The 16,697-nt window shown below is 44.0% G+C and overlaps 1 protein-coding gene across 1 annotated transcript in view; it reads left to right on the forward strand.

Moving 5' to 3' along the window:
- Window positions 1-16,697, forward strand: part of LOC146273580 (serine/threonine-protein kinase 10) — a 52,138-nt gene that overhangs the window by 11,856 nt on the left and 23,585 nt on the right. Inside the window, exons 4-12 of the mRNA XM_084706299.1 lie at window positions 330-479; window positions 572-644; window positions 848-1,042; window positions 10,485-10,653; window positions 11,076-12,401; window positions 13,404-13,531; window positions 14,150-14,273; window positions 15,234-15,413; window positions 15,567-15,696. Of these exons, the coding sequence (XP_084562425.1) occupies window positions 330-479; window positions 572-644; window positions 848-1,042; window positions 10,485-10,653; window positions 11,076-12,401; window positions 13,404-13,531; window positions 14,150-14,273; window positions 15,234-15,413; window positions 15,567-15,696 (2,475 nt within the window). The remainder of the gene's footprint in view (window positions 1-329; window positions 480-571; window positions 645-847; window positions 1,043-10,484; window positions 10,654-11,075; window positions 12,402-13,403; window positions 13,532-14,149; window positions 14,274-15,233; window positions 15,414-15,566; window positions 15,697-16,697) is intronic.

Below are 16,697 nucleotides of genomic sequence, written 5' to 3' on the forward strand. Positions count from 1 at the left end.
TGGCCAGACACAGAATGTCTATGTGTATCTGTCAAAGTGTATCTGGCTTCCTAAATACTTTTGACACCATAAAATGGGGGATGGGTTGACAATAAACCTCCATAGTAATTTTATCACTTCCAAATCCAGAGTATGAACAGGACAGAATTTGTGTAAATGTGTCACTCTCTAAATGTATGTATTTTTTTATGTATGTATTTATGTATTTAGTATGTTTTAACCTCCTCATCCTGACCCAAAAAGATTAACTAACTATAATGAAGTTCTGTTTTATGTGTGTATGCATGATTATGAAGGAGTATTCATTCACTGTTTTGAAACCAACCCAGAGCTAGAGCGAGGCCTATCAGAGCAACAGATCAGTGAAGTGTGCTACCAGACCTTGCAGGGTCTGTCTTACCTGCATCAACTCCACATAATCCACAGAGACCTAAAGGCAGGCAACATCCTCCTCATGTTTGATGGACAGGTCAAATTGGGTATAGCCATGCTCTCTATCCATCTATTCATTTATTCCTACCACCTATCCTGTTGATGATATGACAACTCTAATCATCCCTTTCTCTTGTAGCGGACTTTGGAGTTTCTGTAAAAAACACGCACACCCTCCAGAATAGGACCACGTTCATTGGAACACCATACTGGTTTGTATCTACCATATACAATAGACAGCCAAAAGTGAGTTGTCCATCATTAGATTTGAATTAACTGGTAACTGGCAAGATAGTTAGATAATGTATTTTTTACTGTTAATCATGTATTTATACGCTTAATTTACATAATTATAAATATACATGTGAAATGTACGTATATCTAATTGTCTTCTTTAACTATTGAACCATCCAAGGATGGCTCCAGAGGTTATCCAGTGTGAGACATCCAAGGAGAACCCTTATGGCCCTGAGGCAGATATGTGGTCGCTGGGCATAACTCTTATTGAGGCAGCAGAGATGGAGCCTCCACACCACTCCCTTACTCCCATGAGGGTCCTGCTGAAGATCACCAAGTCACCACCACCCACTCTTAGAAACCCACACCTATGGTTAGACCACATACATTACTGTGTTTTTCAGAATTAATGCCGCGGTTTATACCCTGATTTTAAATTTTTCTTGTGGTGATGAGGCTTATATTTTGATGCAGATTGTAGCCCAATTTTATAACAGAACAACAGTAGAAACACCTTTTTCGTGAATGCTATTTAACCCGTTAAGGAGTAGAGTCGCACATATATGATCGTTTGAATACAGGTCTCACAGCGGAACGTCGCATATATGCAATTTTGAACATTCCAACTGAATATTTTCCAATGGACAAAAACTATGCCACAAATGCTTTAGTATGAGTTCAAAATGTACTTATGAGAACAGGGCTTCCAACTCTCACTCATTGGCCCTGAGACACACGCATTTCAACCATTTCACATGCTCTCACGCCACACCTTGTATATCTCACTCTGAAAAGGCAACGCCAACCAAGTAGCCCTCTTAAGTTTGTAAACAGGGCTGTGGTGGGTAATCGGAAGACTTACCGGTGGACCGTTTCACTTTTGGGCCGGTCGAGGATTTTTTGTTGTTGACATTTGTCACGTTAGTATTATCTTCTCTTAAAGTGGGCTACACACGTTCCACATTCTGACCCCTCAGCCTCTGCATGGGTTGTACCATGTGAAGGAGTTCTCTCCTCCCAAATAGAGTTGGTTTGGTTCATAGCCCGTCTTTTCCCAAAAGTTTACTCAGATAGGCTACCAATAGCTGGGCCGGGGGGCCCTACCGTAACGATACGTGTTAGCGAGGATGGATGGGAGCATGGCATCACTAGACAAGGTGTTACCAATTGAAAACGTCTACGTATGTTTTTTCATTAAGCTCAATTCAACTATTTTGCGCTCAAATAATATCCAAAATGTTTTGCTTGCACGCTGTGCGCGCTTGCATTACGTGTGGAAGTCCTTATCTTGCATCAGATCAAACCCATATGCCCTAGGTTTGGGCTAAGCCCCGAATGTTTACATAGTCTGGCTCCGTGCCTGATTAACACTCAGATCGTTAGCAGTCTCAAAAATGTATCAATATAAAAAATAATAGCCTACGATACCCTTTCTGTAATCATGATACCCCCCAGAAAAGTTCACTGCACCCCCAGTTAAAGCAGGCTGCATCCGGCCCTCTTTGGTATATAAAAAAAGTGGGCCGGGGAAGGGGAACAAATACCAAATCTCACTCCAAGGTTTTAGCAAAAGTTGGCAGCCCTGTGAGAAGGCTAACAAGTAACACTAGCATGGTAGTAGCATTGCTACGAGTATTACGCTAGCTAACTTAGCCCAGAAGCTAACTAAGCTAGTAGGGGTGCAAAACTGAACCAAAGTTTTTTATTGTTCGACACACAAACCACAGTTCGGTTTTTATAAAACCACATTTTTGGGGGGGATCTACAAGAAAACCCAACTTAACACCCTTTGTCCTTCTACTTTACCGTAACCTTTCCTGGAGAGCAGCTGTCCAACTATCTGTCAGTATATCAATGACGAGTCAAGTAATGAAAGGAATTGGAGAACAGTGTTGCCAATTTAGCGACTTTCACTAACCTGACGTTGTCATACTCATAATTCTAGTCAGAATATGAGTCTGAAAACTCTCCGTTGGGCTGTGACTATATGGGGCGTGTTTCAACCGAACTCATAAAACAAATGCCTCTTCGCTCAATTGGATAGACATACAACCAATCTGAGCAACGTAAAATGTTGTTTGTTGAAGACGAATTCAACCCAAGGGCTTTTTCGTGACGTTGTTGATTACGTTACTGTTGATCATCTGTCCGTCATCGTATAAAGCCCGCCCTGGCAATTTCATTGGTCCGCCAAGATCCTAGTTTTATATAGTTGTTCCCAATACGAGACCCTCCAGACCCAACTTCCCGACCAAATGTTTTTGTGGGCGGGGCGAAGTTGGGCTGGCAGCCAGGCTAGTAGTGATGGGAAGTTCGGTTCATTTTACTGATTCGGTTCTTTGAATCTCGTTCAGTAAAATGAACAAATCTTTTTTCGAGTCATTCGTTCATTTCAACGGGGGTGGGGGGGGGGGTATACGTCCACTGCAAACACGTATCATATTCTCATGTAGGTTAGTGCATGACATGTGCACCAGCAGATACTATTTCAAAAGAAATTCCTGCATTAAAATAATGTATCATGAGTTTGTATGATTTTGTCATGTATTATCACACTAGCATGTAATTATCACGTCAAACAATTACACTGCACTAAACTGTAGCCTAAGTGTAAATGTAAAGTGAAAATTACAAAACCAGTCAGTATGATGACTTGAGCGAATATCATTCACGTCTTACTAAAACAGCGGCCACGCGAAAGGGAATAAGGAAACAGTTTCCTCTACTAAAAAATACAATGCGGGTCACGTGAAAAACGGATCCAAAGAATCGTAGAAAGACCGAGTCGGGAAATGAACAAATCGTTCGTTTCCTCTAGCTACAGAGCCTATGCAGGTCACGTGAAAAATGATCCAAAGACTCGTAGAAAGACAGAGTCGGGAAATGAACGAATCGTTCGTTTCCTCTAGCTACCAGTACAGAGCTTATGCAGGTCACGTGAAAAATGATCCAAAGACTTGTAGAAAGACCGAGTCGGGAAATTTACGAATCACTCGTTGAGGGGACTAGTTACTCCCGACTCCTTATAAGGATTCGTTCAAAATGAACGAATCGCTCACGAACGACACAAAGTCTACAGGCTAGACTTTCACGCTATATCTGGCAACTTTCTAAACCCTCCTGGAGACTTTTATTGTCAAAAGCGACTACCGACAAATCTAGCAACTTTTTTCGGTGTTGTTGGACACTTCCTGGTGTTTTAGAGAATCAACGATGTTTGATTCTCCCCTCCGTGAGTCACCACCTTACCGCGGTGGAGGGGTTTGCGTGTCCTAGTGATCCTGGAAGCTATGTTGTCGGGGGCTTTATGCCCCTGGTAGGGTCTCCCAAGGCAAACAGGTTCCAGGTGAAAGACCAGACAAAGCGTGGCTCAAAAAACCAACCATGAAGAAACACAACAATGGTTCCCAGTTGCCCCTGCCCGGAAGCGGGTCACCGGGGCCCCCCCCTGGAGCCAGGCCCGGGGGTGGGGCTCGATGGCGAGCGCCTGGTGGCCGGGCCTTTTCCCATGGGGCCCGGTCGGGCACAGCCCGAAGAGACAACGTGGGACCCTCTTCCAGTGGGCTCACCATCCGCAGGAGGGGTCATGGGGGTCGGGTGCAGTGTGAGACGGGCGGCGGCCGAAGGCGGGGGCCTTGGCGGTCCGATCCTCGGCTGCAGAAGCTAGCTTTAGGGACGTGGAACGTCACCTCGCTGGCGGGAAAGGAGCCTGAGCTGGTGCGCGAGGTAGAGAGTTTCCGGCTAGATATAGTCGGCCTCGCCTCGACGCACAGCACGGGCTCCGGAACCAGTCTCCTTGAGAGGGGCTGGACTCTCTTCCACTCTGGAGTTGCCCTTGGTGAGAGGCGTCGAGCTGGGGTGGGAATACTTGTTTCCCCTCGGTTCGGTGCCTGTACATTGGGGTTCGCCCCGGTGGATGAGAGGGTAGCCTCCCTCCGCCTTCGGGTGGGGGGACGGGTCCTCACTGTCGTTTGTGCTTATGCACCAAACGGCAGCTCAGAGTACCCACCCTTTTTGGAGTCTCTGGAGGGGGTGCTGGAAAGCGCTCCTCCCGGGGATTCCCTCGTCCTCCTGGGGGACTTCAATGCTCATGTGGGCAATGACAGTGAGACCTGGAGGGGCGTGATTGGGAGGAAGGCCCCCCCGATCTGAACCCGAGTGGTGTTCTGTTGTTGGACTTCTGTGCTAAACACGGCTTGTCCATAACGAACACCATGTTCAAGCATAAGGGTGTCCATATGTGCACCTGGCACCAGGACACCCGAGGTCTCAGTTCGATGATCGACTTCGTAGTCGTGTCGTCGGACTTGAGGCCGCATGTCTTGGACACTCGGGTGAGGAGAGGGGCGGAGCTGTCAACTGATCACCACCTGGTGGTGAGTTGGCTCCGATGGTGGGGGAGGACGCCGGTCAGGCCTGGCAGGCCCAAACGTAATGTGAGGGTCTGCTGGGAACGGCTGGCGGAACCCTCTGTCAGAAGGAGCTTCAACTCCTACCTCCGGGAGAGCTTCGATCATGTCTCGGGGGGGGCCGGGGACATTGAGTCCGAATGGGCCATGTTCCGGGCCTCCATTGTTGAAGCGGCTGACCGGAGCTGCGGCCGCAAGGCGGTCGGTGCATGTCGCGGCGGTAACCCTCGGACCCGGTGGTGGACTCCGGAGGTGAGGGATGCCGTCAAGCTGAAGAAGGAGGACTATCGGGCTTTATTGGCTGGTAGGACTCCTGAGGCAGCTGATGTGTACCGGCAGGCCAAGCGGAACGCGGCTCTGGCGGTCGCGGAGGCAAAAACCCGGGCATGGGAGGAGTTCGGCGAGGCCATGGAGAATGACTTCCGAACGGCTTCAAAAAGGTTCTGGACCACCATCCGGCGACTCAGGAGGGGGAAGCAGTGCTCTGTCAACACTGTATACGGTAGGGACGGTGCGCTGCTGACTTCGACGGGGGACGTCCTGGATCGGTGGAAGGAATACTTTGAAGACCTCCTTAATTCCACCAACACGCTTTCCGACGTGGAGGCAGAGTCTGGGGACATCGGGGGGGGCCCTTCTATCTCTGGGGCCGAGGTCGCCGAGGTGGTTGAAAAGCTCCGCGGTGGCAGGGCCCCTGGGGTGGACGAGGTCCGCCCGGAGTTCCTTAAGGCTCTGGATGTTGTAGGGCTGTCTTGGTTGACACGACTCTGCAACATCGCGTGGACATCGGGGACAGTGCCTCTGGACTGGCAGACCGGGGTGGTGGTTCCCCTCTTTAAAAAGGGGGACCGGAGGGTGTGCTCCAACTTTAGGGGGATCACACTCCTCAGCCTCCCTGGGAAGGTCTATTCAGGGGTCCTGGAGAGGAGGGTCCGCCGGATTGTCGAACCTCGGATTCAGGAGGAGCAATGTGGTTTTCGTCCTGGCCGTGGAACAGTGGACCAGCTCTATACCCTCCGCGGAGTCCTGGAGGGTACATGGGAGTTCGCCCAACCAGTCTACACATGTTTTGTGGATTTGGAAAAGGCGTTCGACCGTGTCCCTCGGGGGCTCATGTGGGGGGTGCTCCGAGAGTACGGGGTACCGGATTCCCTGATCGGGGCTGTCCGGTCCCTGTACGACCGGTGCCAGAGTTTGGTCCGCATTGCCGGTAGTAAGTCGAACTTGTTTCCGGTGAGGGTTGGACTCCGCCAGGGCTGCCCTATGTCACCGATTCTGTTCATTACCTATATGGACAGGATTTCTAGGCGCAGCCAGGGTGTTGAGGGGGTCCGGTTTGGTGACCTCAGGATCGGGTCGCTGCTTTTTGCAGATGATGTGGTCCTGTTGGCTTCATCGGGCCGTGACCTTCAGCTCTCACTGGAGCGGTTCGCAACCGAATGTGAAGCGGCTGGGATGCGAATCAGCACCTCCAAATCTGAGGCCATGGTTATCGACCGGAAAAGGGTGGAGTGCCATCTCCGGGTCGGGGAGGAGATCCTGAACCAAGTGGAGGAGTTCAAGTATCTCGGGGTCTTGTTCACGAGTGAGGGAAGAATGGAGCGCGAGGTCGACAGGCGGATCGGTGCGGCGTCCGCAGTGATGCGGGCTCTGCATCGGTCCGTCGTGGTGAAGGAGGAGCTGAGTCGAAAGGCGAAGCTCTCTATTTACCAGTCGATCTACGTTCCTACCCTCACCTATGGTCACGAACTATGGGTAGTGACCGAAAGAACGAGATCGCGAATACAAGCGGCCGAAATGAGCTTCCTCCGCAGGGTGTCCGGGCTCTCCCTTAGAGATAGGGTGAGAAGCTCGGTCATCCGGGAGGGGCTCAGAGTAGAACCGCTGCTCCTCCGCGTCGAGAGGAGCCAGCTGAGGTGGCTCGGGCATCTGATTAGGATGCCTCCTGGACGCCTCCCTGGTGAGGTGTTCCGGGCACGTCCCACTGGGAAGAGGCCCCGGGGAAGACCCAGGACACGCTGGAGGGACTATGTCACTCGGCTGGCCTGGGAACGCCTCGGGGTCCCCCAGGAAGAGGTGGTGGAAGTGGCCGGGGAGAGGGAAGCCTGGGCCTCCCTGCTTAGGTCGTTGCCCCCGCGACCCGATCCCCGGACAAGCGGAAGATGACGAGACGAGACGAGACGATGTTTTAGAGATGTGAAAGCACGGATTGTTTTGCAGAAGGCTACTGTTCTCAACAAGCAGCGGGTGCTGCCGTGAGCTCCTCCGCCATCCCAAAGACTGAGTCGGGAAATGAACTAATCGTTTGTTTCTTCTAGGTACTAGTGATGTCGTTCGTGAACGATTCGTTCATTTTGAACAAATCCTTAGAAGGACTCGGGAGTAACAAGTCCTCTCAAAGAGTGAACAGCTCATTTCCCGACTCGGTCTTTCTACTAGTCTTTGGATCATTTTTAACATGACCTGCATAGGCTCTGTACTGGTTCATAGAGGAAACGAACAATTCGTTCATTTCCCGACTCGGTCTTTCTATGAGTCTTTGGATCATTTTTTCGCGTGACCTACATAGGGTCTGTTGCTAGAGGAAACAAAAGATTTGTAGTAGAGGAAACAGTTTCCTAATTCCGTTTCGCGTGGCCGCTATTTTAGTAATTGGTGAATGATATTTGCTCAAGTCATCATACTGACTGGTTTTCTTATTTTCACTTTACATTTACACTTGCAGTTTAGTGCAGTGTAATTGTTTGCCGTGATAATTAAATGCTAGTGTGATAATAAATGACCAAATCATACAAACTGTCATGATACATTATTTTAATGCAGGAATTTCTTTTGAAATAGTATCTGCTGGTGCACATGCACTAACCTACATGCAGTGTCGCCGCTAGCCATTTTGGTACCCCACCACCACCACCACCACCACCACCACCACAGCTGCCCTGTCAATGCATCCACACTCTGTGTTTGATATGATGCTAATTACGGAGTTAATGCGTGATATGCGCGCGAGCGAAGTTTTGGGGCCTTTATTTGAGTGCATGATGTATTTTTGTCTCTTAATTTTTCAGCCCCACCCTTACGTTTCTTAGCATGGTTATCTAAATTAATTATAAACATTTAAAACTAAAAGCATGCAACCAAGGAGCTCTCCACCTTTATTACTCATTTAAAAACTATTTGATCAATTGACTATAAAAGCATCATAGAATGTACAGTAAAGTAACATCTAGCTGGTGTCAGTTATTTCAAATGCATAGATGGTAAAATCTAAATTTAGTTTGCACCTAACATATTTGAGTGTGCTAAAATTAGCAATAACGTCAGCTAGTTCGAGGTGTATGCATAGGCTAACTATAAGTTAGCAGCATATTTCCCGTATTTAACAATAATTAAACATGGACTTACCTGAAAGTGATGCACGGGCATCATCTTTCTTTTTCTGCCCCTGACTCCTGTTGTCTTTTTGAGGCCATTTTCGAAAAGTTTACCTAGCCTACTGTCAAAGTTCGTCAGGCCACTGAGATAGAAAAGGGCACCCACGGCGAGCTTGGAAAGTTGAGTGTGTATTTGTTTTTTTGTGGGGTGGGGGCACCATCGTAAGGTTTTTTGAGCAATTAAATATATCTCTTGTTTTGCCTGTTTTGTGATAAACATGCCTAAAAGGTGCGTAATATTCATACAGGCCTACTGAAATAATATTGGCATTACAATTATATTAACTATGATGATTTTTGTCCTATGATGAATTGTCCATGAATTGGTGCCCTACGCACAACGCGTAGTGCGCGTTGTGGGAGCGGCTGCACTGCTTGCATGAGAATATGATACATGTCTGCCGTGGACGTATAGCCCCCCCCCCCCCACCCCCACCCCCGTTGAAATGAACGAATGACTCGAAAAACGATTCGTTCATTTTACTGAACGAGATTCAAGGAACCGAATCAGTCAAATGAACCGAACTTCCCATCACTAGCAGGCACACGGAGTGAAGCAAATAGACGTGCGAACATCCGTGAAAGGAGTTAGAGGGGTTAGAACACAGCAAAATGTGGGTTGGCCCCACCGAATCTCACTCCAAGGTTTTTTGAAAAGTTGGCAGTCCTGTCCTAATGGTAATACATCTAATATGATGGGGCATTTACGCCGGATATACAAAAAATGCACTGAAAATACAGAGAGAACACTGAAATGGTAATGTTTTTTTCTTCCCTCTAATGTGCTAAACCAGGGGTTCCCAATCCTGGTCCTCGGGCCTCCCTACCCTGCATGTTTTAGATGTTTCCCTGCTCCAACAAACCTCCAACACACCTAAAACATGCAGGGCAGGGAGGCCCGTGGACCAGGATTGGGAACCCCTGTGCTAAACAATCCGAACTGTGGGCTTGTTGAATTGTTGCACCCCTACTAGCTACCTCTAGCCTGGCTGCCAGCCCAACTTCTCCCCGCCCACAAAAAAATGTGGTCGGTAAGTTGGGTCTGCAGGTTCTCGTATTGGGGAACAACTACAGAAAACCAGAATCTGGGCGTACCAATAAAATTGCCAGGGCGGGCTTTATACGATGATGGACAGATGATCAACAGTAACGTAATCACCCACGTCACAAAAGAGCGCTTAAGCTGAATTTGTTTTGAACAAACAACATATTGGTTGTAGGTCTATCCAATTGAGCAAAGAGGCATTTGTTTTCCAGGCTCGTTTGAAACACGCCCTGTAGTCAAAGCGCAACAGAGAGTTCTCAGACTCATATTCTGACTAGAATTATGAGTATGACAACGTCAGGCTAAGCTACCTCTGGGGATCGTTGTAAATATTTCGATCTTACGCGTTTAAAGGTAAATATAATTTCATTCCCGGGCAATAGAAAACATACATTATGCACTTACTTTCGTTGTAAGTGTGTAACACAAGGGTGTACTGTAAGGTGCCCTATTCATGTGCATTGCTTGGTATCATTGTTCCCGTATCAAGTGTAGCCTATAGTGCGGTTTACAAACACAAGGTTCCCATTCTGGTGGGGTGCGGATTATAGAAATTGTGGCTTTGTCTTTTTGCTATTCAAAACATTAGATTTCTTTAGAATAGGCAGTCACTTTCTCAGTTATTTTACACTGGAAAGTAAAGTATACAGTAACTTAAAAGCAATGAATGAATAGCAATTTTTGAATAAAAAGCTCCTTTCAAAACACAGTAGTGTGTCACGTGGTTTTATATTAGATTGATGGGGAAATGCTTTTTGATAATCTTGGTTCAAAGTTCAGTAATGAGTAATCAAGCAAACGTTATATCCAAATAAATTAAATGGGAAGTTCCAATACATGTGGGTTAAGTAGTAACATGTGATGTATGTCCTCGTTTCTATGACTACTATGATACACATTTCTCCCTCTGTTAACTTGAACCCTCAGGTCCTATCACTTCCAGGACTTTCTACAAAGAGTGCTACAGAAAAGCCCTGAGATGCGTTGGGGACTTCAGCAGCTCCTAAACCACCCTTTCCCTTCCACAGGACAGACAAACCGAGCCCTCAGAGAACTTATAGCTGAGGCTAAAGCTGATGTCATGGAGGAAGCTGCGGTAGGAAACACATTTTCAGAAAAGACTTTCATGGATGGCTATAATGTCTTGATGTCTTACACAAAAGTACATCATAAATAATTAGCACACTGAAAGCCTTGTAGAAGCTAGCAGATGCATGTATACCATATCCACAAATACACAGGTTTAGGAAAACAATAACATGAGACTGAAAACAGCATCTGTGTAAGGCGATCAAGTAAGTAATTGGTGTGAAGAAAGCTGAATTAAGTACGTTATGTATTTTGAAAGAAAAATACCACAGATCTCTGTGAAGCCATGTGGCTTCGCCATGTGGCTTCAGTCAATGAATAAGCCACATTCCAGTCAATGTAGAAGCCACATGGTTTATTCAAACATAATCACCAAGAAAGCATAATACTGCATACTGAACATGTTTTTCCTTTTCTTACTCTTTCCAGTCCATAACCAACTTCAGGGCTTCCCTTGATGAGGTCATGCAAGTGAAGAGCCCTGTAACAAAGACAAACTGCACTCAGCAGAAAGACACGGACATGGCACATATAAATAATATTGCCACCCCAAACCAAAACCATCCTCTTGTGCAAAGTAAACTTGACAAAACTGTACCAATGAATGAAAATAACCATAACACAGTGGCAAAGACAAAAACTGCACTCTCCTCCCTTTTGGAAGCTGGACATTGGGATAACACCAAAAATATGACAACCAATCAGACACTAATGACTGGTTTGTCTGATCAGACAGAGGCAATTGCAACAGAAGTGAGCAAATCAATGGAGAACTTTGGCAAAACAAAAGACAATGCACGTAATAATGAAGAAAAGACTGAAAAAGGTGAATGGCAGCAAAAAGAATGTCTAAAAGATGCAGTGGACTGCAGATTCAGATACCTTTCTCTGAGCGAAGTTCCTAGACATGGAGAACAGGCCAAAGAATACCCCCATTATGACAGGAAAGAAGTTGTGAATGACACTGTAGGCCCTCATTATCCCTTAGTAGAGATGTCATTCTGTCAACAGACAGCATCCTGTGATACAAATAGTAACATTTCAGGTTGCATCTGTCAATTAATGAACACACACAGTCTATTGATTATTGCCTTGGCTTTGGAATTTCCAAGGTCACCAAAAAAGTGCCAAGGGGATTGGTGTCTTTCAATGCAAGACTGTACTGATCTGAACTTGAATGGACTCGGAGCCAAGCACTGGAAAATGGCCATGGGTGGCAAGTTTAAGGAGATGGAATCAAGTATCAAAGTGGAAACTACTGAAACAAGCCAAGAAAAAATGCAGGAGGAAAGTGGAAGGATGAAGGAAACTATAGACAAACTATTGTTGAAAGGTAAAGATATAAAGCAGGAGGGCAGAAGATTTGATGAGACAGATGAAAACCACTCAAATTATGAGATAAAAGTGGAACTAATGGAAAAGTGTAACTTTAGTGAACAAGACCAAGTCACAGAAATACCAATGAACCAAGGACTAGAAGAAGAGGACACACAAGCCTATAACAGGAGAGAAGCCAAAACAGATACAATTAAAGCAAAAACCCAGGTCAACTTTGTGTCAGACGCACAGAAGAAAGAGACAGAAGATACAAGTCTGATACTTTCCTCTGCTCAGACTACACCCTCAGACACAAAACAGTCAAACCCAGAATCAAATGAAAAATTGCACCAAATGACAGAGTGTAAAATCAATAGGACCTCAGATGACAATATAACATCAAATAATAAAGTTTCAACAATGTCCCCACCTTGTAAGGTGAGTTCTCTTGTAACACTGCGGAAAGGTATTCAATCCTATATTACAATGAAAATTAAGATCTAGCCTATCTTAAAAAAATCCCAGGGCCTGTAGAGTATTTTATGTAGTTAATAATTATAGATATTTGGTATTATGCTACATTCTATCTAGAATCAATGTCAGGCAATCCAATCCATTTGAGAAGTCATTCAAAATAACATTCTGTGGGATAGGATCAATATGATGTTTATAGGAACTTTTGAAGATGACCAAATCCAGATAAACAGTTCTATGTTACCATCCACTGGACAGGTTGAGGAACTACATGACAACACATTAGTTCCTCAATCCCAATCAGTTTGTGCATACTGCAACTTTGTTAAGTAACATATTTCCTACATAACATTAATTGTGCATGCCTCAATTAATGTTTCAAGGTGTAGTTTTGGAAATGTAGTACGGTATAGAATATTTACTGCCATTTTGAAGAAAAACTGCAACTGATCTCTAAATCATTCAGCAAAATGCTTATTAAATCAATGTCAAGTTAAAAGTTTAAAGATCTTCTTCAAATTGATCATGACTACAGCTGTCATAAGGAACTGGTAAGAGGGCAGAGAGCACACTAAACTCAGGAACCACAGATGAAGTTGTAAGAGACTGGCCACAGGCCGGCAGTATTGGCACTAGGAAAATGTAACACAATTCCTTACACAATACGGGACATTCTCTTACTATTGTCTCTTACTTTTTCAACAGAGGAAAGTAAAAGAGTTTTTTAGAAACATAGACCGATTTGGACAGCATTTAAAAAAATCTTTGTTTGTGGTGATTTGTTCTTGAGAACATTATCTTAGTCCATGTCCCCCAGTACAACTTCGATCTTCAAATAGGGCCTTAGAGTGAATCCAGGAAATAGGACATACTATATGATGTGAAACAGCTCAGACATTTGGCAGGATGTAAGGTAAAATATCCAACTAAAAGATTGTTTTTACATTCTTTTTTTTTGTATTTCAGGAGTTAACCAATAATAGGATGACTATAAAGAAGACTCGAACGTTCATGGTGGAGGGCCGGGAAGTTAGTATCACCACATCAAAAATAGTTTGTGAGAGCGACAACAAAGAGCAAATTAGGTCTGCCAGGTAAACCATATTTCCTGGAAATGTTTTTAGGGTCACAAGTGATTCGTTTATTTTAGTTAAAATAATGTTCAAATGTTTTCCACATTGTCCATAAACAAAACAAAAATACATGTAGCAAAGATATAACTTATGTAAGTGCCATTTTAATATTGGACAAAACAAACAAAATGGACAAAATGTCTGTATATTCCAATTCTGGTTGCAACTACACAACTACAAAGAAACCTTCAGACACAGTTGACGTAACTAACAGATTACACTAGTCTGCATCCATTTTAATCAAGCCTCTGATTCAAAGTTTTGGTCAAAGTTAAAAAACATCATGCCCTTCATACTTAAAACATGGTATACTGTAAGGCTACTGTAAATTATATACATAGTGTGAAACCTTTTTAATCCTGTTAAAACTCATCTTTTGACTTAGGCAGCTTTTGTTATTTAAACTTTACACATGATCCAACACAAAAAATTGCTTCTCTACTAGCTTTCTAAACAATCGTAATTAATTTCAACATGAAATATCTCATGAACTTATTTAAAAATTGTTGGATCAGCAGTGATGATTAGTTATGCAAGCTAACCCATTCAGTGTTTCACTCGGGTACACTTTGAATGCAGACGCCAGGAGCTGCAGGCCCTGAAAATCCTGCAGAGGGAGGAGCAGAGAGAGCATGCCCGGTTGGAGCAGCGACAGCATCAACAGAGACAGATGATGTTTCGACAAGTTGCACAGCAAATGAGTGTGAGGAACTTTCCCTAAATGTAGTTTCATCTCATCTAGCATTTGGCAAAAAAAAGATACACTTAAACATAATTTTTTTTAAGGGAGTATTAATTAGTGATGGGTCTTTTCTGAGCGTAAGCAGTTATCAATTCACCCTTTAAGAAATGCATTTCCTTAGCAAACACTGTTGTGGTTTACACTGTTGGTAACCCAAAGCCCCCCTTCTTAATCCCAGCCTCTCATGCACTCTACTTTAAAGAAGCAACACCAAAATATACTAAATTCTGTATATATGTTAACATATAAATGGAATAGGTGGAAGGGATGACCAGAGGACCAATTAGAGTTAAGGGGTTGTGGAGGCACATGAAAGATGGGTATTGTTTTTGGAAATGTTGAAATGCTGATCTGAACAACGTCAATAGCGGCACTGCACTCTGCACTGTTTCTCCAGATAATCATTGACAACTAACACACACACAAACAAACAAACAAACAAAAAGAGATTCCTGCCATTATTAGAGAAGGTTAACATTTGAAGTGTGTGAAAATCTGAAATCTTAGAAAAATGAATTTCAGAATATCTTAGTATTTGTTGCCCTTTGCCCCACTATTGCATTAGAGGAAAGTTTGCACTTGAGCTGGCATGTGGACTCCACATGTTTGTGCAAAAACCTGATCCCAATTTGATTTCAAAATGTTCCAAATAGCTTTGTGTGATGTCACAGAATTCTTGGCTTTCTCAGTCTTCAATTTCCCAATGATCATAAGGTTTGGGACTAGGCCCTACCGTATATCTAGAAATGGCAATCCCTATAATAAAAGGACAAGACCCTGAAACTGTAAACGTAAATAAAATAGTGAAACAAGTATTTTAAGGCAGATTCCTCACTACTCTATGCCTGGAGTTTTGATAACTGTTCTGCACAATTTGGATTGGTTACAGTTCCCACTTGTGGGTTTTTATTGCATGTGTAGACTAAGAAGCAGTACTACGACGGTGAGCTGGAGAAGGTGGAGAAACAGTACCTCCAGCAGAGTAGTCGGGTGGAGGCCGATCACACAGTCAAGTTAAGAGAAGATGCCCGCAGACTTAAAAGCCAGCAGGAGAAAGATCTAGGCCGCCAGGCAGCAGCACTGAGGAATCAGCCCATGAAGGTAAACACATCCCAACGGGTGATACATGATGCTGCACACAGTCACAGGTTCTCATTTCTTTCTATGCCCATATGAAATTAAATTATAACTTAATTCTGTAAGACGTTCTATTAGACTGTATCACCTTCATCTACATTTCTTCCACTTTACAAGGAACAACCTTTCATACAGAAGCAACAACAGGAGTTAAATGAGGCATTACAGAAGGTTGTGCAGGAACATAAAAGGAAGGTTGCCTTTATGGAGAAAGAATTCATGATCAAAACTCAGCAGCTTAAAAGAGGTATGCACATACTTATGCACACATATTATCACTGTCATCCCAACCATAAACAAAATGAATGAATTATCCCTTGTGAGGATAAGAATATTTAATTAATGCTTGAATAGAAAACATACAAGTAGTAATGGCAGATAATCCTCAACCGAATATTAACTAAATTGTAAATATAACTTTGTAGTTGATTATAAACAAAAGTAGTATTTTTTTTTCCTTTTGAGGAAAGACGAGATTATTCAATTAATGCTTGAATAGAACATACAAGTAGTAATTGCAGATAATCCCTAAACCGAGCATTAAATATTTATATATGGCGCCAGACAGACAGCCAATCAGATATGAAATACAAGATGACGCTATGGTGGGGCTACCCATAGATATATATATCACTATAGATATATATATCTATGGGGCTACCGGCTCTCTGCCCCACTTGGCATCAAATTTGTGTGATCTACATTAATGGATTAGAATTCTGAGCATGCTTATTAATACTTTCCCACGTCCAATGTACATTGTATTGTCGAGAGGGGCTAGCCCCACCAGAGCCCCACCTTCACGATTAGCCTATGCTAACTCGAATCGGCAGAACGCAGTCTGAAGCAGCAAGGCAGGGACCAATGAACATGAAATAAAATCCTAACACAAACGAATGAAACGAAACAATTTAGGAAGATGCTATATTCATAGATAATAAAAGATTCAAAGTAAACGAACATTAAAAAAAAACAGAAATAAAAAATAACAATTTTGTTGCAGTTCCTTCTTTTGATAACAGATGGGGCACTGCCCCACCTGCCCCTAATGACCAGTCGCCACTGTATATAAGAGGTGTTCATATTTACAGATTGGCAATAGGATGTTATGGGTTGTTCATCAGCATCCCATCAGCTTTTTTGGTGCCTTTGTGAGGCACAGGCTTTCAGAGATAGAAATTTAGTGCATTTAGTGAGGAAGTTACATTAAATAAATTGTAATCTATTGTGCTGACACATTCATTGTGA

Source organism: Hypomesus nipponensis, chromosome 9 (assembly GCF_054491055.1).
Source record: "Hypomesus nipponensis isolate SF chromosome 9, ASM5449105v1, whole genome shotgun sequence".
Taxonomy (NCBI): domain Eukaryota; kingdom Metazoa; phylum Chordata; class Actinopteri; order Osmeriformes; family Osmeridae; genus Hypomesus; species Hypomesus nipponensis.